The 22836-nt window shown below is 42.2% G+C and overlaps 1 protein-coding gene across 1 annotated transcript; it reads right to left on the bottom strand.

Annotated features, from left to right (window-relative positions):
• Positions 1–14: 14 nt before the first annotated feature.
• Positions 15–22427, bottom strand: LOC143983829 (keratin, type II cytoskeletal cochleal-like). The gene is made up of 9 exons (XM_077483927.1): positions 21949–22427; positions 16005–16213; positions 12767–12827; positions 12583–12678; positions 12326–12490; positions 2416–2541; positions 1810–2030; positions 893–921; positions 15–397 (listed from the first exon to the last, which is right to left on the bottom strand). Exons 1-9 carry the CDS (start codon positions 22372–22374, stop codon positions 234–236), a joined length of 1497 nt encoding a protein of 498 aa, XP_077340053.1. The 5' UTR covers positions 22375–22427; the 3' UTR covers positions 15–233.
• Between the last annotated feature and the right edge of the window lie 409 nt (positions 22428–22836).

Below are 22836 nucleotides of genomic sequence, written 5' to 3'. Positions count from 1 at the left end.
AATTACAACAGATGTCAGAACATTGATAACTGTTTACTGAAGCATTTTAAAGCATACAATGTAACAAATATATACAACAAACATTATATTTAGACTACACTAATAAGCAAGCCAGCACCCCTAATTCATATATAGACATAATATGAAAAGGAGATTTCTACATTTCTATGTAGGCTTTTATGCCATGCATCGATTGAGCATCTTCATCACATCTCTGTATATAAGTCTTCACTTTAGCAGTGATGTCCATGACTGGAGTGATGCTTGCTTATGGGGACATGGCTTCTAGAGCTGAACCCTCCCTTATGATGATGTTGGTGTACGTGGTGTTGGTGGTGGTGGTCATGGGACTTTCCTGAAGAATGGTGTTGTCCTCCAGTGCTGGAGTGCAGGACAGCTGTAACAAATGGATACGTTATGTCAATATGATAAGCTTTGCCATTCCAGGCAATATGTAAATACATGTTCAGTCAAAGTAGTTCAGAAGACAGTGCGCTATTATGAATCCAGCAAGTCTACTAAAATTTTCTTCAAGGGCAAGTATACTTTAATCAAAGATAAATTAACCCACCCTCCTTAGTCTTCTTTGCTCTATATTTTAGAATATAAAGATAGGTGTAGTTAGTTTGGATTGTATTTACCTGAAATTAGAAATTGCACATCATGATGTGTGCACAGTATTAATAATCCCAAAAACATTAACACATAATAGTTTAGAGTATAGTATCTGTGGTAAGAATAACTAATAGAAATGATAAATTATTCATTATGTAAGTAAACTATATTCAAAATATTTCCACACTAAATGTGGGAGGCATATAATTTACGTTAATACTGTATATGAATTTACACATAGGTTTTTATTATATATGGAACACATTGTTTTACTTACAAATGTTTACATGTCCCTCTGCACCTATCCTGAAAAAGAGAAAAATGAACAGAATTTTATCATGAATTCCATTTTGTAAGTTTTATGAACATTAACTGGTAAATAACAAATGAACAGGTTATCAGGCAGAAAACCCAGATAACAAGTGATTGTGCTGCAAGTTTGAAAATGACTTGCTTAGCTATTGCTAGACTTATCAAGCGTTACAAGTTTGTTGCACAATTGCAGCAAGTCCGCATGGTATGACTCCAGATCAACTTTCTTTGCAAACATTCTGTAAGTCTGCTGCAAGTACTGGTTCAGTTACATTGTGCAATAGTCATCCCACCACAGGGGTCACCGTGGCTGAATTTTCATGCTGTAGACTTGCAGAGTTCTTGCTATAGACTCACCACTGCAACTTTGCTCTTGCTAGAGACTTGCTCTGCAAGTGTACAACTTGCAAACGAAAAATGTGCAGCAAGTTAACAGACTTACAAATCAACACTGCCACAAATTTGTGGCAAGTTATATTTGCTATCTGGGTTGAGAACAAAAATGTATTTCTTACATATAAAGAAAATTCAGATTCCTTGATTCTGACCCTTACATAAAGTACCTGTCCATTTGAATATTGCTACCCAATTGTGACAGATTAGTAAAAATATTTATGTCTGTAGGAATCTACAACTATTGCAGACCCCAGCCTAATAATACTCTTGATGTCCATCCTGAAATGTACACTCTGGCTCTGCCACACAGCACAGTCATCCTGGTGACCTGACTTTTCTCTGATGGAGCTAAATAACACAGCTAGGCCACATCCCTACCCCAAGCCTGGCAATGGATATTAAAAGAGCAGCAGAAGACTGATGAAGTAATATCTTTGTTTTATCTTCCAGTTAGCACGTTCCTTGCCTGACATGTGAAATATATACCTGTGCTCTTCTCCTTCCAGCATTTTCTTATAAGTGGCAATCTCAATATCCAGAGCCAGTTTAACATTCATCAGTTCCTGGTATTCTCTTAGTTGGCGAGCCATGTCCTGTTTGGCATTCTGTAGGGCAGCCTCCAATTCAGACAAATTTTGCTTGGCATCCCTGACAGCAGCTTCACCACTTTCCTCAGCTTCCCTGATGGCAGCTTCAAGTGCAGCACGCTAGAAATTATGAAATAACATGTATTCTTTTTTTAATCTGGTTAATTGAGTATCACCTGCTTTGTTTTATTTGAGTTCAATAAGCTTGACAAAATATACATGAGCAAAAAGGATCTCAATGAAACAAGTGCTGAAAATGTTATATTTATCTAAAAAAATTAATCAATTAATTTATATATTACAAAGATTTTTTTATATATATATTCAATGTAAAAATGGAAAGTAAAAAACATTTCTGGTAAGTCTAAATCTGGAAAAACATAACATTAAACATTAAACATTCATCTAAACAAGTGCAATGAAACTGTTAAAAACCCTAAATTAGAGGTGCTAACAATATTGTAAAGTTGGCCATAAAATAATAAAAAAGACTCTGGATTTATACCTGGGATTTGGCACATTCAATTTCACCTTTAAGCTTCTGAATTGTTCGATTGAGATCCGCAATCTCATTTTGACTGTTCTGCAGATCGTTTCCATTTCTTCCAGCTGCCATTCGCAGGTCTTCAAACTGTAGATAATAAAAAAAATTGAAAATTCAGAATATTTGTGGAAACCAAATGTTTTAAGGTGGGATGTGTGACTTTAAATTTAAGGCAATTGACTTGTGGAGGTAGAGTGGTTGGTAAACATTATTTACTTGTAACAATAATATAAAACAGATAAAAAAAAGTATTTTCATATATCTGCACATACACATGCCAAAAACGTCCTTTGACGCCACAATACAGGGACATCCTTGGTCTATCTCACACCGGAGATGGGGTTGGCGGGGCTCCACTTTGGCGCTTGCACCAGTGGTGGATTTCACTCGACGTTGTGCATGACGTTGGTCGGGGGCCCGCCCCATACCTGGATTACTTTAGCAGGTGAGATTGATTGCCTTACCTATGTGTTTGACACCATGGAGGCAACACACACAGCCCATTCACTGGATACACATACATGTAAGGTATGCACAATTTTTTCTTTTTCTTTTTCAGACCTTTTTTCTTCCCTTTTTTGACACATTTTATACACCCATGTACCATTGTGTATGTATATTTATATACACATAACATTTATTAGAATATACACATATCATTATATATATATATATTTATGGTGTAGAGCCCTCTGACCGATACGGATAAGGATGAAAGACAAGGATAACATAAACTTGCTTACTTGAAATGGACCTGAAAGTGTGCCCTGGTCTAACGTACGGTATACCAAAATAAGGGGGCATACCTTAAAATGAAATAAATATGAAATGGGTGAAATGAGTACTCATATGAGGAGTGTGCTAGAGTAAAGGCCTGATAAAGGGGCGGGTGGGCGGGTATCGCGCACCGGAACCGACGAGGAAGGATGGGCGAACGGCTGCTTATATACCACCGGGCTCCACCCATAATTTCAGGCCACCATACTGGCCTTTCTATTTATGGTGTAGAGCCCTCTGACCGATACGGATAAGGATGAAAGACAAGGATAACATAAACTTGCTTACTTGAAATGGACCTGAAAGTGTGCCCTGGTCTAACGTACGGTATACCAAAATAAGGGGGCAAAACACTCAGGTAGGGGAAGCATTTTATTGAACACAGACTGTTACTGGGTAAGCTTGACAAAGGCCTGGGCCATCTCAATCTGCGGATTGGGTACGTAACGTGCAAAACAGGAGGACTTCCATCTACCCAACTTTTTGATAACATGGACCGGGACCCCTTGGCGGGAGGCCGTTGAAGCTGCCCCGATGCGAAATGAATGTCCTGAGTAGTGCGCAGGATTGAGGTGAAGGATGCCCAGGAGTATCCTGACAGGATAGCCGTAGAAGGCCAGATGTATGGCTGCTTGCAGGACGACACTGACATGGAGACCGAAAGGTGAAGAGGCCAAAATGTCTGACATGTCCCTGAACACTTCGCCTGTGATAGGCAGCCGTTTGATGCTGGAAACTGGCCGACGTTTCTGAATGCCGCGCATGAGAGCCCGGACGGCGTGAAAGGTAAATAAGGAGGGCTTGGTAGGGTCCTGGAGGGACGTGAAGTGTTGTACCCCGGCCAAGTACAACCGGATTGTGTTGAAGGATAATGCCAAGTCCGAATGGCAGTAGGAAAGGAAGGCAAGGACTTGTTTGACCCGGGAGGACTCTGTATTGTGAGATGATGCGAAGCGACTAAAGGCCCTCCAGGCCGACTGATAGGCCTTGCGGGTATTGTCTGAGAGGGAGTGATCGATGAGTTGAGTTGCTGCTGACAAGTGTGGGGCTAATCCAAGATCAGTTGAGACCAGTCCGGGATAGCTGCTGATGTTGGTTCGGCTCCGGGTACCTGATCAAAAAATGAAACAAAGTTAAAGCGGGAGAGAGCATCCGCCGCCTGATTAAATTTGCCGGGAATAAAGGAACAATGAAGGTTGAACTGAAACAATAATGAGAGCTGGGTCAGTCGCCGCAGGAAGGACATAATCTGTAGAGACCTGGACCTGCCTTTATTAACAATCTCCGCAGTGGCCAGGTTATCTGTAGAAAAGACCACCGTCTGGCCCGACCAGCTGCGGCCCCAGGTGTGTGCAGCGGCTACAATGGGATATAGCTCAAACAGGGAGGACGTCTCAGTGAAGCCAGGAATAGCCAGTATCTGTGGAGGCCAGGGGGCTGCGAGCCAGAGGTTGCCAAAGATCGCCGCAAAGCCCGTGGAGGCCGCCGCGTCGGTCACCACCCGAGGTGAAAGGGCGGACACGGAGGGGACGAACAGGGACACTCCGTTCCAAGAAGATAGGAATTCCTCCCACATGGCTAGGTCTGCCATAGCCGCGGAATCCAGGCTGAGTACTTGCTCCGGGTCCTGAGAGTGGGATAACAAGGCTAACAGGCGTGACACGAACGAGCGCCCCTGGGGGATGATGCGCATAGCAAAATTAAGCATACCAAGAAGGGACTGAAGTTGTCTCTTGGTACAAGTTCTGGCATGAGTGAAGTCCCTCAGGACCATCCTGATGCGGGTCAGTTTATCCGGGGGAAGGCTGGCCTGCATAGTGTTAGTGTCTAGGCTGACCCCGAGGAAGGTGATAGCCTGCGACGGACCCTCCACCTTGTGCTCGGCGATGGGGACATTAAGATTATTGAAGACTACCCTCAACTTACCCAGATCTCGTGGAGGAGAGCCGGGTGGCTCTATCAGCAGGAAGTCATCCAGATAATGAATGACTTCCTGACACTGGGCTACGTGTAACAAGATCCAAGCAAGAGCCTGCGCGAAGGTGTCGAAGAGCCAAGGACTACTCTTGGACCCGAACGTGAGTTTAGTGGCAAAGTAGTAGCGCTGCCTCCACTTGATTCCATGCCAGCACCAGAGGGACGGATGGATGGGAAGAAGTTTAAAAGCGTTTGAGATGTCGGCCTTGGAAAGCCAGGTACCTGTGCCTGTTTTAAGAATGGCCTGGATGGCCATGTCTACCGATGCATATTTAAGGGAGAACTCCTCAGAGGGAATAAGAGAATTGAGGCTGGGAACCGTGGAGGAATGAGGCGCTGACAAATCATAAACCAATCTGAGTTTATTAGAGAACTTGCCCTTGACAAGCCCAATAGGGCTGACTCGCCAGGTGCTGAAAGGGGGCTGTTCAAAAGGGCCGATGACAAAGTCCTGATCTAGCTCAGATTGCAGCAGTTGGTCGATGGCTTGTTCATCCGTGGCTGCTGACCGTAGGTTCTGGCATTCGTGCGTGAAGTGAGGGAGAGAGATAAGTCCAGTGTGAAAACCTTCTGTGAAGCCCTGGACGAGGAAGGTGGACAGTGAGGGGGTAGGGTGACTGGAAAGGTAGACACTAAGCCATGCGACATTGAGCCGGCTCAGTCAGGACCTTTTGAGCTGCTTGACCTCACACATGAGCCGGGGGTGAGCTCTATGGCACTGGGTGCACACATGGAGCAGCCTACACTGACTGAAGTTACACGACCCGCTGTTGTAGTTGTTGCAGATCGGAGCACCGCCCATGGTCTTAACTGGACGCCCTAGCTTATCGGTCTGTGGCGGGCGAGCTGGTGCTTGCAGGCCCTGAGCGGTACCCGAGGTAGATGGACCGTCGAAGGGAGGGGCTGCCACTGAGGTAGCGCACCAGGCCGCAGTATGTGTTGCTGACTGGCATATTGCACACAGAGGGGACCGTAGCCCCGCGAAGTGGCGGCAAAACAGTTTGGTGTCCATGGTGCTCCAGTCCGTAGGGGTCTGGAACTGGGAGAGCCTGGCAGCTGCTCTAGCGGAGAAGGAGCGGTGGTAGTCATAGAATGAAAACCCGCCGTACTTGTACCCCAGGTCAACTACCACATGGAGGTACCGATCTAGCTCCTCCCTTCTGCCAGGGGAGGCTGAGCAAATGATGTCCCTCATCATGCCGAAGGCCAGGGAAAACTCGGTGATAGAGAGTTTCCTGTCTAGTCTGGGATCCTTGGCTTTGAGGACCACTGATACGTCCCCCCAAGTATACGCCTTATTCTCTGCCAGCTCGTGAATCGAGATCAGAAGAGAAGCCAAATTGACGTCTTTGCCCTCTAATATGTCTTTTCTGATGTTTGCTGACACCAAATGAGATGGGTACACTATTGGTGCACCTCCGGAGATACCTGCGGGAAGACTAACAACTGGCTGGGATGCTGGCACTGGCGGAGAAACAGAGGGGTGGGTCTCGAGGAGGGCCACTCGGCCCTGTAGATCAGACATCGAGGTTGTGAGGGACGACACCAGGGTGTGGAGCTGCGAGATAGAGGAGGCGATGGAGCCCAATGAGGCCTGCTGAGCCGAAGCCTCCACCACCGCGGGGGGAGGAAACAGGAGCTGGAAAAGCTCTGCCTTTCTGGCTGTTGCTGGAAAGGGGACGCCCCTGCGTCTCAGCTCGGCTGTCAGCCTGGGAATGGTCCATGCTCTGAAGGCCCTTTGACTGCCATTTTCTGAAACGGATGGAGACAATGGAGCCGTGAGGTCCTCGCTGTCAGCCTGGGACATGGTAACAGAACGTGGGTCTGATGAGGCTACGCCCTCTGATCCGGGTTTTCTCCTAATACGGACCTACAAGGGGTGACATGGATTATAACTGGTTGGAGACTCCTACAGAAATACCTGTTTTAAGGAAGGATGCTTTGCTGAAGGGCGTTTTCCCCCTAGATGATTTATGCTTACCGAAGGAGGCACCGTCCGACCAGGTGCAGGCTGGACCTACTGAACTCGACTGACCTGAGGAGATGAAGGTGAAGTTTTTTGTTTGAGACTCGCACCTGATGAAGGCTAGCTAACAGTGGAGTTGAGACTTCAGACATGAGATGAAAATGACACAAATGAAAGAAACAGATGAAATTTCTCTTCTCTTCCCCCCTACCCCCTTTTATTATATATATATTTTCCCCCTTTTTTTTTTTTTTTATCGTGAAATGAGGCTGACGAGCAAGGGCCCCCCGATAAGAATCCAACATTGAAGAATCAACTGGACTAGAAGCGGGAAGCGATACGTGACCGTGAAATGAGTAAATCTGCCATGACAGAGATCCGAATCGCCATGCCACAAACTTGCGACCGAGCACGAAACGGAAACTGGAGCATGTACTGAAATGAGGCCATTCCTGGGGCACGCCGGGACGAATTGGACCGTGAATGTGATTTATTCGTACCGGAACGTGATAGGTGAAATGAAATGAAACCCATGACAAAGACTGGAATCAGAAGACGAGCCCATGCAACAGATGAATCCTGTCTTTGGAGCATGTACTGAAATGAGGCGTAGCAGCTGGGCACACCGGGACGAATCGGTGCATCCAATAAATGCAACAAGATTCGAATCGGAGCGTAATAAGTGACAGAAATGATATCCCATGACAGAGACAGGAATCAACGACTGGACTGATGGTAGCAACAAAGAATCCGTCTCTGGCGCATGTACTGAAATGAGGCGTAGCAGCTGGGCACACCAGAATGAATCGGTGCATAAACAATATGCGACAGGATTCGAATTGGAGTGTAATAAGTGACAGAAATGATGTCCCATGACAGAGACAGGATTCAAGGACTGATCTGTAGGTTTACCACAGAATCCGTCTCTGGAGCATGTACCGAAATGAGGCGTAGCAGCTGGGCGCACCAGGACGAATCGGTGCATAGAGGAATGCGACAAGACTCGATTTGGAGCGTAATAAGTGACAGAAATGGTATGCCATGACAAAGACAAGAATCGGGGACCGTGCGTGATCCTGCGAGTGATTCAGTCTCTGGAGCATGTACAGAAATGAGGCCGAACCCTGGGGCACTTCAAAACGAATCGGTGCACCGGAGGTGCGACAGGATTCGCGCCGGAGCGCGACTAGTGACAGAAATGATTTTGAAACAGTAGAAATGACTGGGACTGAAATGAATGAAACGAGATGAAAATGAGACACATAACACAATTGCATGAATGAAGAGACATATTCGAACTGGAGTAGACCAAGCGAAACGTGCGGACTGTTTGCCTTGTCGTAACAAGCAGTCGGCTGTGAGTCGAACGATTCGACCGCTACAAATAGAAATGCTCGGGCAGTCGAACGGTTTCGACTGCCGTACCTGCGAATGAATCGCCTGACGTGGCGAAATCGAACGTGTCGAACGATGATAACGACTACATCGAAAGTAGAACATAGTGACATGCGTACGAGGCCACCGAAAACATTCGATATGAAAGGACCGAGCGGCTCGTGAGTATAAGCATGATGACGGTACATCGAAAACATAATGAAAAGAGGGTGCCGAAGCCCTACCTGCGACAGCCGGCCCGAGGCGTAGCGACAAATTCGATGGGTACAACGACACTCCGACGGCGAAAACCTACGGATGCTGATGGATGAGAGACGGTTTGTCAAAAAATTGGAGACGAATAACGCGGGAGCTGACGAACAGGCTCACTGCGTCTGGTCTGGATAGTCGGCCCTTGATATCTGACGTATCAGGTATCGCGCACCGGAACCGACGAGGAAGGATGGGCGAACGGCTGCTTATATACCACCGGGCTCCACCCATAATTTCAGGCCACCATACTGGCCTTTCTATATATATATATATATATATATATATATATATATATATATATATAGATAGATAGATAGATAGATAGATAGATAGATAGATAGATAGATAGATAGATAGATAGATAGATAGATAGATAGATAGATTTTTTTTTTCACTTACACTTATGTTTTTTCACTTTTCACATTTTTCCACCTGTTATATTTTTCTCACATATGTTTTTCACATTTTGTTACATATATTTTTTTCTGGAACACCATACTTGCAATCCTTCCCACACATGTGGAATGTGTTGTGTCAGTCAAGCATGCCATGTAGGTATTTTCCTGGCTGGGATGTGGCCCCTTGCCTCAGCTCTGGAACAGACAACCATTTGTGTATGTGCATCTATCTTATAGCAGCTCTGTTGCATATGGGTTACCAATAGACATGTGCACACTGAAATATTTTGTTTCAGAATTTCGTTTTCATCTGAAAAATACATTTATTTAGTTACCCCCAAAATTCGTTTTTATTTATTTCATTTTTCGTTAAAAATTGCATTCGTCCGAAAATCCAAATTAATTAAGGTCGAATCTGTCATTGAAGGCTTATGGTGTCTGTCGAATGTTCAAAGAAGATTGGAAGGAGCAGCTAAACTGTATGACTCTGTATAGTTTAGTTCCTCCGTTGAATCTTCTTAGAACTTTCAACAGACACCATAAGCCAAAGATTTGATGTTTGTATGTTTTACGCTGCTTTGTTGAATCTTTGTCGTTCATGTTGAATGTATATAGTTCAAACAGAAAATGGACTGGTGATAGTGATCACTGATCAGACAGGTAACAAGATAGAGTATATAGAATCTATATAGAATCTCAATCTATAATATAGAATCTATAATAATAAATCCCCCCCACCCCACAACATGGGCAGCCTCTGAGGCTATCACAACACTAGCAACACTAGTATCACTATCAAGTTCACAACACTAACACAATAGCAGCAGATTATTATGAAAAAGTTAAGTTGAACTGCAGCTTGCTTCACTATTGTTCTGCTTCTGTGCTTATGCATAATTGCTAAATAATTTAGATTCTCTGACAAACGGACCAGCTAAGATTGACTGTCTTCTGAAATGATTCAGTGTGTGTTTCTCTCTGCTAGCAATCGTAAGTGAAAGTAAGTTGGCTGTACGTGTGTACTTAGTTCTAGCTATTTTACTGCTCCTCCTCTTTGGTTACAATCAGCCAATAACATTCATCATCATTCTTCATCATTATTATTTTTTATTTTACTTCCCCCACCCAATTCCAGCAGCGATCGTTTCTCTCTATGTGGAATCTTTTCTCTCTGTATGTAGAATAATCCTGGACTAAGAGTTAAGGTTAGGCAGTTTCGACCACAGGTTTGATAGACCCAGATTGTTATTGTCAGTGTCATGTCGAATCTCCTATCTATATCGAACTGTTGTCACAAGGAAAATGAAAATAAAGCATTTGTTTATGTCGGATCTTTTGTTTTTTGGATTCTGCACTTTCGTTATCGTTTGTTAAAATGATAACGTAAATACCTGAAATTCAGACGAAATTCGTCCGAATGCACATGTCTAGTTACCAATGCCTGTTAATAGGAAATAACTTGTATTATACTCTATCATTACCTTCATCATTATTATTTTTTATTTTACTTCCCCCACCCAATTCCAGCAGCGATCGTTTCTCTCTATGTGGAATCTTTTCTCTCTGTATGTAGAATAATCCTGGACTAAGAGTTAAGGTTAGGCAGTTTCGACCACAGGTTTGATAGACCCAGATTGTTATTGTCAGTGTCATGTCGAATCTCCTATCTATATCGAACTGTTGTCACAAGGAAAATGAAAATAAAGCATTTGTTTATGTCGGATCTTTTGTTTTTTGGATTCTGCACTTTCGTTATCGTTTGTTAAAATGATAACGTAAATACCTGAAATTCAGACGAAATTCGTCCGAATGCACATGTCTAGTTACCAATGCCTGTTAATAGGAAATAACTTGTATTATACTCTATCATTACCTACTATCTCTTAAGTGCTGGCAAGTTGACATATGCATCTATTACGTGTGCAGATATATGAAATACTTTTTTTATTTGTTTTATATTTTTGTTACAAATAAATAATGTTTACCAACCACTCTACCTCCACAAGTCATTTGCCTCATTTAAAGTCCCACATACCCCTTTTTGGTTGCATACTCGTACTCGGGATGGAGGTAAATATAATGTGCCTCATTTAAAGTCCCAAACTCCCCCACTTTATGATTTACCAAATGTTTTATATCCATTTGTTATTCCATGCATTATTTTATTTGAAGGCTCATATCTCATAGGAAACTGAATATGTTTAATATATTAAGATATAAAACTACTATTTTAAAAGTAATTATCATAAGTAAAAGATATTGCAAGAAAAATAATTAACACATATGTTTAAATTATATCTAGCTCCCATCTCCCCATAAAAAATAATATATTTTAGATTACCAGTACTTTGATGTGGTGACTGCATTAAATTTCCTTTTTATGCTAAAAACATTTTCAGAAAATAAAGAAAATATGAGCTGATCTTGCCAGAAAAGCAGTGTCTTGGTTACTTCTAGTGAGTTGAATTGAGGACTCAAACAATGTTTTCTTCTTTCTGTAAACTACGAATCCCATCCACTAACATGTAATGTAAAGAGATGGAGAAGAAGACATATTTGAAGCCATAGCAAAAACCATGACCGCCTCCATAGATACAGTAGAGTGAGGGGAAAGAATTGTGTTTTTTGTAGTATTTCCAAGTGAAAAAAAAGGAAAAAAGGCCAAAATGAAAACAAATGCAGGTACCACATTGAAGGAGCTATAAAATGCAGTATAATGCATTTTTGGTAGGGAAGAGATGCTCTTAATGCATTTTAACTTTGGGCAGAACTATACATAGCATATTATGTAATTTATATGGAAAAGGGTTGGCTGAAATCAAAATGTAAAATTATGATCTATTATACAGATGGCCTCAAGCTAACCAGTTGACAGCACACTAATGGTGTTTTAGCACTGGGTACCTGTACTGGCAACATTAGCCTCACTAAATTAATATGTTGTTTTAAAATAAATCATGGCAGAATATCGGCTGTGGTGAACATATAATTGCTTTCCTCTCAATCACTTCAAACTATTGAACTATTCATAGCTACTTATATCTATTCTGAATTACTATGCATGATGACACCCGTTGCCTTGTAGCTCCAATTATAACACACTTACCCTGGATTGGTACATGGCTTCAGCCTCTGCTCTGCTTCTGTTAGCAATCTCTTCATATTGAGCTCTGACATCGGCGATGATACCATTGATGTCTAGGTCTCGGCTGTTGTCCATGGACACAAGAACTGAAGTGTCGGAAATCTGAGCTTGGAGTTGATTGATTTCCTGAAAATTTAGAAAATATGTACAGCAGCTACAGTACAGCAGTATAAATGAATTAATGAATGTGCTTATGACCCAAAAGGAGCATTTTTTACCGCATCATACAGGGTTCTAAGGAAGCTGATCTCATCGCTCAGGGAGTCGGCCTTGGCCTGAAGTTCAGCTTTGTTCATGAAAGCAGCATCAACATCCTAAAGTTAGAAATACAGAATCATTTGTGTTATTAGTGTTGCTTTAACAGACAATACAGAAAGTTGTGAATAATTTTAAAATGTTTACCCTCTTCAGAGAAACAAATTCATTCTCGGCACCTGTTCTTCTGTTAACTTCATCTTCATATCTGTAAAAAGACAGATGTCCTTTACATGCTAAACAATCTGTATATTATTAACTGTTTTTATCCAATGTTTGTAATATTTGTATTACTAATCTTTATGCCTTAAACCCATGTTTAGTTGTTTTTAACATTCTAAACAATTTGAGTCACCAGTACCAATTTAAAATGGTGTGAGTAGAGTGACTATTTGTCCCAGTGCTATTTTGAAATGGAACAATTGAAATGGGAAATGGGAATCAGTAGCTCCTATGCACCCCAGGAGGGGTTTTGGTGGAAAGCCCTGCTGGGGCACACAGGCGCTACTGATTCCCATTTCAATTGTCCCATTTCAATTGTCCCATTTCAAAACAGCATAAGGGTCACGGTGCACTGAAGAAACGAACGCAAACATTATGGGGTTGATTTACTAAAGGCATACCTCCCATCGTTCCGGATACTGCTGGATTTTCCCACGATTTGCGGTAAGTCCCGGGGTCCCACGTATCTGGGCTGGAGTCCCGGCTCCCAGTGCCGAATCAAGTTCCGACACTGGGCTCCACTCAGTGGGAGTATCCTCACTGCAGCCAGCCCCCTCCCCAGCGTCCTGGCAACCGATGACAGCAGAGGATGCGCACTGTGGAGAAAAGTACCTTTGTGCAGAGCCGCTCTCCCTCCCAGCTCCCCCCAACTCCTGACTTCAAGTTGTTCTTGTAAGTAAGGTAAGAGCGGAGCCGGAAAATTGTAGACAGGTTCCCTGGAGGCAGTGGTATCGCTGGAGCGGGTGCAGTCGATCACCCCCACTTGTTCTCTTGCGGCCACACTGTGACAGGGGCACAGCTGTGGGCTGCATGTTCTACAGGGCTGTTCTACAGGGCTTGCTTCTCCCTCTGTCAGGACCGGGGAGGCTGTGAGTATATGATAGGGAGTGAGGCAGAGTGGGCTCTCTGTGATGCCACCCTCCCAACTTCTCCGCTCACAGAGATCAAAGAGACACAGAGCGGGCTATAGGTGCATTCTTCTTCAGCAGCCTTCTATCAGCATCGGTGGTGGAGATTAATAAAGCAGCAGCAGGACTGAACAACTTGCAGAGGGGGACACTGAGTTGCAGGCAATCAGTGTGCAGTAACCTCTAGCAACTGAATGGTAAGCAGCAATGTGCAGTAACCTCTAGTAAACAAATGGTAATCACTAATGTGTTGTAACCTCTAGTAATTGAATGGTGAGCGGTAATGTGTAGTAACCTCTAGCACACAATCACTGAGCGGTAATGTATAGTAACCTCTAGTAATGTGTAATAACCTCTAGCAACCAATCAATGAGCAGCAATCAGTGAGCAGTGACTTCTAGCAACCACAGTGGTGAGCTGTAATGTGTAGTAACCCCTAACACACGTCTTGGTGCACAGATCAGCGTGCCAGCACCAACCGCATAATTTCAAGAAGCCGGCTTGGGGTGCACACTATGACCGCGCACTGCCAGCCCGAAACTTGCCTGCCCAGCGTCTGCTATATGGGCAAAAAAATATTCGGATTGATTTTCAGAGAGCATTTGGCAGGTGATAAAGAGGTGTTGTATTGCCTCTTCACCACTCGCTTTAACCCCTTCAACCCCACATTAGCATGCTGCAACCGTGTGCATTCCACACAGTTGTGGTGTACTTGCAGAACAGTGCCATTCACTTGAACAGGTGACGTTGAACAGCGGGTATAATTAATGCCGCAACTGTGAAGCAAAGCATTGTGGATACAGTATATATACACCCACAGGTGCTGCCTCTGTAGCTAAAGGGGATAGTAGTAGAGGCTCACAGGGGATGCCAGATTATCCCTTCCCAGCCAGCATAATTTAAGCACACCCATATTTTGCCACAGCACACTACGCTTCCTACAGGTCAATCTCCTCCTAAATGTCCCTCATTCTCAACCTCAAAAGTTGGGCGATATGCTAAAGGCAAAAAGACTGTGTACTTTGCAAAGTGCAGATTTACTCTGCAAGTGCAATTGCTCTGGAGTTTAGTAAAAGAACAGAAGCTCTACTTACTTCCATCATTTAATCACGTGTAAGCAAAAATGCTTTTTTTTTCCTTGCACATCATTGGGTGCCCTTTGTATAGTGAAGCCTTACCTCATTTACTAAGCTCTGGGGCAACTAGTCCATTTGCATTTAGTAAATCAACTCCTATGCTTCTGTTTAGTATTTATCTTGGAAGTGTAATGTTGGTTGGATGATTGGGATGATGTTTGCATCAATTGCTAATGTAAGTGAATACGTCATCTTAACTTATAATATGGTGGAAAATATGAAAAAGCCACCAATGTAATCATTTGTGCCCACGTCAACAAGATTTAATCTTACTGTAATATTGCGCAAATTATTTCTGAAAACTATTTTTTCCCCTGCATGCATTGTAGCATTAAAAAAGAACAAAGATTTCCTAAATTGTATATGTTCACTTTGAGTTTTACAATATTGCTACCATACCTGAAAGTTGCACTCAACAGACTTGAATTAATATATTTTGTGGTAAATATCTGGGGGTTCTCAAATTCTGTAGATGCTGTGTTAGGAAAAATTATAGGAAAATGCATTTTCTCATTTTTTTTTTTACTATTTATTATCAATAAATTTCCAAGACATTTTTATGTGTGTGTATATATATATATATATATATATATATATATATATATATATACACTTTATATATTTAAATCTGTTCCAAATTAAAGCCCTGCCTGTTCCCAAAAAACTAAATACAGTATCAAAGCAAATGTATACCTTTATATTAGTTTGTAGCTGAATACAATCTTTGCCTCTATTTAGACCTGCAGTTGCCATGGTGTTCCATAGCTATAACACCCACCAAGTTCTGTTGAGAGCTGACATAAACACACTGGCAACTGTGACAGTTACCACCAGAGGTATGCCTTAAATGTAGCATACACTGTACATGTTTGATTTAAGGATTTTTGATTAAGGATTTAATAACATAAAGAACCTTTCTAACAAGCTTTATTTTGAGAAGCAGTTTAATTGTGAGCTTAGTTCTGCTTTAAAAACTAGATACTAGGACTTAAGGACTAATACTAGAATTTCCATATTGGCAGTCTGAGCCTGGACCCAAAACATGGAGAGAGTAAAGCTTTACCATTATATGCAGGGTACTCCATACATTTATGCATTAATGTGTAATAATATTGGTACCTTCTCCTTAGTTCTACTACAGTGCCCTCCATGCTGTTCCTCTCTGCATCCAGACGCGCTCTCTCACATTCTAGATTCTCCAGCTGTCTCCTGAGGTTGCCAATAAAAGCCTCAAACAGAGGTTCAATCTGACATCTTGCTGTCTTCTGCTCTTGTAGAAAAGACCATTTGGTCTCCAGCATCTTGTTCTGTTGTTCCAAAAATCTTACCTGTGTTGAGAGTATAAAAATAATTGCTTATGGATATAGAAATGGGTTAATATACAATAATATACATGCTTTGCACATCTATATTTCATATTAATAAAACAGTTCATTTGAATTATAAAAAATAAATAAATTGTGAAAATTAAATAAAGTCCATATACACAACCAAATAGAATCATATGAATGTGAAAATAGAAAGTCCACACTTAATATGATAAAGCGAATGTTTCCATATAAGTGTCCATCATCCATCACCAAAAGCATCCAAGTAAATCTACCACCAGCTGTAGAATCAGCTTTTCAGCTTCAGTGGACCCCTTGTTACAGAGGGTCGGAAAAGGCCTATGGCTTATAACCCAGCCGGGGCTTTTCTCCACGTCTCCAGGTCACTCCACTCTCCTTATAATGTTCAATAGATATGGTAGAGGTTGGACACCAGAAAGAAACCAAAAGCTCCACATAGAGTAAAACATCTCTGGGTTTATTGTAAAAGTTCTCATTCACAACAATGAATGGATAAAACATCCTGAAGTTTGGTGTGTCAGCCAGCACAAAACCAAACAACCTCTTTCGTGTCCCTATGGATGGGTTGTTTGTTGTGCAGCCTTTGGTTTCTTTCCGGGTCCAACCTCTACCATATCTATTGAACATCATCGAGTGAGTGGAGTCACCTGAAGACGCGGAGAAAGGCTTCGGCTGTGTTATAAACCATAGGCCTTTTCTGACCCCCTGTGACAAGGGGTCCACTGGAGCTGGTAAGCAGTTTCTAAAGCTGGTGGTGGATTCACTTGGATGCTTTTGGTGATGGATGATGGACACTGATATTGAAACATTCACTTCATCATATTAAGTGTGGACTTTCTATTTTCACATTCATATGATTCTATTTGGTTGTTTATATGGACTTTATTTAATCAGCACGATTTTATTTATTTTTATACTTTTTAGTTTGTGATTGTGTTGCACAAAAAATTGCTGCTTATTTGTGTTTGTAGGGATAGATATTATTTAGTGCAGTTTTTACTTTTTTTTACAAGTTCACTAGAATTACCTGCATATCACTCATATGGAAATTGGTTCATTTAGGAGGCTGAAGAGTATGTTTTCATACTTTCATTTAAAGTCAATGAGGCTGATTTACTAAAGGAGTTAAAAATCTTCACTAAAAAATGTGTGTGGATATTTCTTTTTTTTTTTTTTGTTTCACAAAGTTTATTGAATGAACCAGAACATAAGATACATCATAGAAAAAAGACATATAGTGTTGCATATTATACATGTGATAATAATAGAGTACAGTTACAAAGGAGATTAGGAAAAATATTCATGTAGGCAGTACAATATAAATATATATGAAAAAATAAGCAGATTATTCCATCATAATACTGAAGGTCAGATGATAGTTTGACTAACTGTACCCAGAGTATGGGGGGGAAGTATAGGGGTGGGGAGGGAAAAAGGGTGAGGAAAGGAAGGAGAGGGAGGAAGAGGAAAAAAAAAAAAAAAGGGGGATAATATAGGGGGGGGGGGGGGGGGGGAGAAGCAATACAGTGATATTTCCTTCAATTATTCAATAACGTGAAAAGCAAATTCCTGTTATTTATAAATATACAATCATGTGCAGGTGCTTTTCATATATTTGGATAATTGAGGTGAATATTAACAACTTAAGGACCTGGAAGGATTTGCCCCCTTAATGACCAGGCCATTTTTTTTTGCGATATGGCACTGTGTTGCTTTAACTGACAATTGTGCAACGTTGTACTGAAACAAAATTTGTGTCCTTTTTTTTCCCCACAAATAGAGCTATCTTTTGGTGGTATCTGATCACTAGAGATGGGCGAACGGTTTGGCCCGAGCATAAGTTTCGGGCCGATCTTTGGCTATTCAGATGTTCTGCGAACACCAAACAATATGCGATGTTCAGGGCAAATTCGAAAGCCGCCGGAACACTGTTAAAGTCTATGGGGCACTAACATGAAAAATCAAAAGTGTTCATTTTAAGCAATTATATGCAAGTTATTGTCATAAAAAGTGTTTGCAGACCTGAGTTCTGCCCCAGGGGACATGTATGAATGCAATTTTTTAAAAAAAAAACAGGCGTGGTTTTGGAGCAGTGATTTTTTAATGCTTAAAAGGAAACAATAAAAATTAAATATTTCTTTAAATATCGTGCCTGGGGGGTGTTTATAGTATACCTGTAAAGTGGCGCATTTTTCCCATGTATATAGCAGTACCACAGCAAAATGAAATTTCTAAAGGAAAAAATGTCATTTAAAACTGATCGTGGCTGTAATGAATTGTCGGGTCTCGGCAATATAGATAGAACTCATTGAAAAAAAGAGCATGGGACCCCCCCAGTCCATTACCAGGCCCTTTGTGTCTGTTATGAATATTAAGGCAAACCCGAATCAAAAAAAAAAAAAAAAAAAGTGTGGGGGTCCCCTAAAATCCATACCAGGCCCTTCAGGTCTGATATGGAAATTTAGGGGAACCCTGCACCAAATGTAAAAAAATGGCGTAGGGGACCCCCAAAATCCATACCAGACCCTTATCTGAGCACGCAACCTGACAGGCCACAGGAAAAGAGGAGGGAAGAGAGAGCACCCCCCCTCCTGAAGGCCACACCAGGCCACATGCCCTCAACATGGGGTGGGTTCTTTGTGGACAAGGGCTTCATCCCCACAACACTTGCCCGATGGTTGTGGGGGTCTGTGGGTGGGGGGCTTATCAGAATCTGGAAGCTCCCTTTAACAAGGGGACCCCCAGATCCCGGCTTCCCCTCTGTGTGAAATGGCAACGGGGTACAAATATCCCTTCCATCTAACAAAAAAAGTGTCAAAATTTTAAAAACAACAAAAATCTTGGGACTAGTCCTTTATTAAATAAATAAAAAAATAAAAATGTCCCACGATGACCATTCATCTTCTTCTATCACGCCACCGGACCGAAAAAGAAAAAAAATCCACGTCCAACCCGCCTCCATGGGAGGCTCGCACCATCTGATGCGTCTTCGCTTGTGACAGCTCTTATATAACTGAGGGAGGGGCCACCTGGTGATGTAAATGGATGACCCCGTCCCCCTCTGATGCCACGGGGACTTGCCCCTGGCTTCCCCATGGCGTCAGAGAGGGGCGGGGCAAACCGGTTACATAAATGGGTGACCCCACCCTCCTCTGATGCCGCGTGGCCCCGCCCTCAGTTATATAAAAGCTGTCACAAGCGAAGACTCGTCATTTAGCGGGAGCCTCCCATGGAGGCAGGTCAGACGCGGATTTTCTTTTTCTTTTTTGCTCTGGGCGGCATGATAGAAGAAGATGAATGGACATCGTGGGACATTTTTATCTTTACATTTTTTTAATATATGACTTGTCCTAAGCTGTGTTTTGGTATGGATTTTAGGGGGACCCTGACCCCATTTTTTTTTAAATAGGTTCGGGGTTCCCCTTAATATTCCTACCAGACCCAAAGGGCCTGGTAGTGGACTGGGGGGATCCTATGCTCTTTTTTTCAATGAGTTTTATCTATATTGAAACCCGACAATTCATTACCGCCGCAATCAGCTTTAAATGACAATTTTTCCTTTAGAAATGTCATTTTGCTGTGGTACTGTTCTAAACATGGGAAAAATGCACCACTTTACAGGCATACTATAGACACCCCCATGCATGATATTTAAAGGAATATAAAAAAAAAATAGTTTGCTTTATTGAAAACAATCACTGCTCCCAAAAAACTGTCGTTTAAAAAAAAAAAAATTGCATTGATACATGTCCCCTGGGGCAGGAAGGAGGCCCCCAAACACATTTTATGACAATAACTTGCATATAAGCCTTTAAAAATGAGCACTTTTGATTATTCATGTTCGTGTCCCATAGACTTTAACGGTGCTCGTGTGCTCTGCCAAATTTTTTGCCTGTTCGCATGTTCTGCTGCAAACTGAACAGGGGGGTGTTCGGCTCATCCCTACTGATCACCTCTGTGGTTTTTATTTTTTGCGCTATAAAAAAAAAGAGTGACAATTTTTAAAAAAAATAACAGTATTTTTTACTTTTTGCTATAATTAATATCCAAAAAAAAAAAGTCTTCATCAGTTTAGGTCAATATGTACTCTTCTACATATTTTTGATAAAAAAATTGCAATAAGCTTACATTAATTGGTTTGCATAAAAGTTATCACATCTACAATATAATGGATAGATTTATGGCATTTTAAATACTTATTTATTTTTTACTAGTAGTGGTGGTGATCTGCAATTTTTACCGGAGCTGCGACATTACGGCAGACAAATCTGACACTTTTTTGGGACCAGTGGCATTTATATAGCGATCAGAGCTAAAAATAGCCACTGATTACTGTGTAAATGTTATATTGGCAGGTAATGGGGTTAACACTAGGGCGCGATCAAGGGTTAAGTTCTCCCTAGGGAGGTGTATATAACTGTGGGGGAAGTGTACTGACTAAAGGAGGAGAGAGATTGCTGTTCCTGATCACTAGGAACAGCAGATCTCTCCCTACTCCCCTGTCAGAATGGGTATCTGTTTTACATACACAGATCATGGAAAATCACAACTGCCAGCCATGCTCATTGGCTCTGGCGTCACGCGTACGCCCCCATATCGCTCTTACAGTGGCCGATGCACACCTACAGTGATTCGTGGAGTTGTGCCAGCCTGCCGCATTATAATGACGGCGGCTGATTGGCAAGCGGTTAATCACAACTTTTGTATTACAGTTCTCTAAACCTTTATTAAATCAGCCCTATTGAATTTATATTCACTATATTAAGGGCAGTATATTTCCATAGACATCCTGTGTATGACATTTTAAGTAAAGTATATACTGGGAAATAATGTTAAGTAATTTGCAGATCATTGTGGGGACAGTCATACATGATAACATCAAACTGCACTGGTTGTACATGCTAAATAAATTGCACATTTAGGGACACAACTTTAGGACTTTAATCAAACACAACATAACACATACACCTTGATGTGCTTTTCTTTTTTACCTTATAAATATTGTTGGCCACTTAATCATATTTACTTTGTATGTATCCAGTGGCGTAACTAGAACCTTCAGGGCCCCGATGCAAGAAACCATGAAGGGCCCCCCTGAACCCCAGCCAGGGCTCTTCCCTCCGAGTCCGGTGGTGAAACTCCAGGACGTGGTCACAGGTATGACCTTTGTGAGCCCTGTAGTTCCGCCACTGGTATCAGTAGTTTTTTTTTATTATTTTTTTTTATGTATTTTTAGGTGCCCCATTGGGGGACTGTCCCTAGGCAGGATGGGGTCCCCGTCCCCAGAAGAGATGAGGTCCTTTTCTCCAGGGCAGATGAAGTTACTGCCCCCAGGTGAGAAGGGGGACTCGGGGGGGGGCGGGACTCTGGCTGGGGAGAACAGACATCGGACTGAGTGGCAATGCATGGAGCAGGAGAGGGGTACTCTGAGGAGCCGGCCGAGGACACAGGTCATGCGGGGAATGCACAACTAAAGAGCAGCCAGTGCGACAGTCGAGCATGGAGCTCTGCTAGTTACCCTCAACCTCCAGCCACCCATGTGCATGGTGCACTGGTACCCCTAGCTGCCTATGCTGCAGCCTGCCATATGTAGGGGGCTACATGGGCCCCCTGCATCACAGGGCCCGGTTGCAGTCGCAACTGCTGCACCCCCTATAGTTACGCCCCTGTATGTATCTTTTCCTTTCATTATAAATGAATTTGACAATTCTCACCTTGTCAATGAAGGAGGCAAATTTATTATTCAGGCCCTTAATTTGGTTCTTTTCTTCTGTTCTAACTCTTTGGATGTTTGAGTCAATTTCCAGATTGAGAGGAGCCAGAAGACCCTGGTTTACAGTAACTGCTGTGATCCCTCCAGAACCAGACATTCCTTTAAATCCATGTCCATGTCCAACAATACCAAATCCAGATCCATGTCCATGTCCACTTTTTCCTACATGGAAACTTCCCACTGAAACTTTATGTCCCTTTGACCCAACAGAATGGTCACTCTTGCTGCTGAAACAATGCTGGGTCTGGTGAACATTTTTAGAAGAGTGTGATAAGAAGCTGTGTGACCTGGAAGGTTTGGGCAAACAAACAGAAACGGAACTGAAGTGCTTGTGTCCAGATGAGGCCAGGATGGAGCGGTGAGACATGATGGATCTCCTCTTAGAGATGATATACAGAGAATCCAAGGTGCTGTCTACTCTCCAGAGCAATGTTCAATGCTCTGACACTTGCTAGGCTCTTTTTATACTAAACTGGGTGTAGTTAATAATATTGACATTGTTATGACTTCCTATGATTTTAGCTTGATGATAATAGTTTATCCGTTTGTCACAGAAAATAAAACAGTAACCCACCTATATTTTCAAAGCTGTGACACTTTTACTAGTGGCTAATAATATAATAAAACAATGTTATATTAGTATAAGCAATATGAGCTGATGTTATTACAAGAAAATATTGCCATGTCTTGTATACGTCCCAGTAATGCCTTACAAGTTGGTTCTACTTGGAATGGCCCAATATTTAAAAAGAAAATCAAGATATTGAATTTCAGGGATTTCACTGAATTCATGTTAAGATTATGTGACGCACCCTGTAGGGACTACTGA

Source organism: Lithobates pipiens, unplaced genomic scaffold, assembly GCF_037356315.1.
Source record: "Lithobates pipiens isolate NorthernLeopardFrog02 unplaced genomic scaffold, aLitPip1_a1.2 Scaffold_16, whole genome shotgun sequence".
In the NCBI taxonomy this organism is placed as follows: domain Eukaryota; kingdom Metazoa; phylum Chordata; class Amphibia; order Anura; family Ranidae; genus Lithobates; species Lithobates pipiens.
The sequence above is the reverse complement of the archived record's forward strand: the minus strand, read 5'-3'. Positions and strand labels throughout refer to the sequence as shown.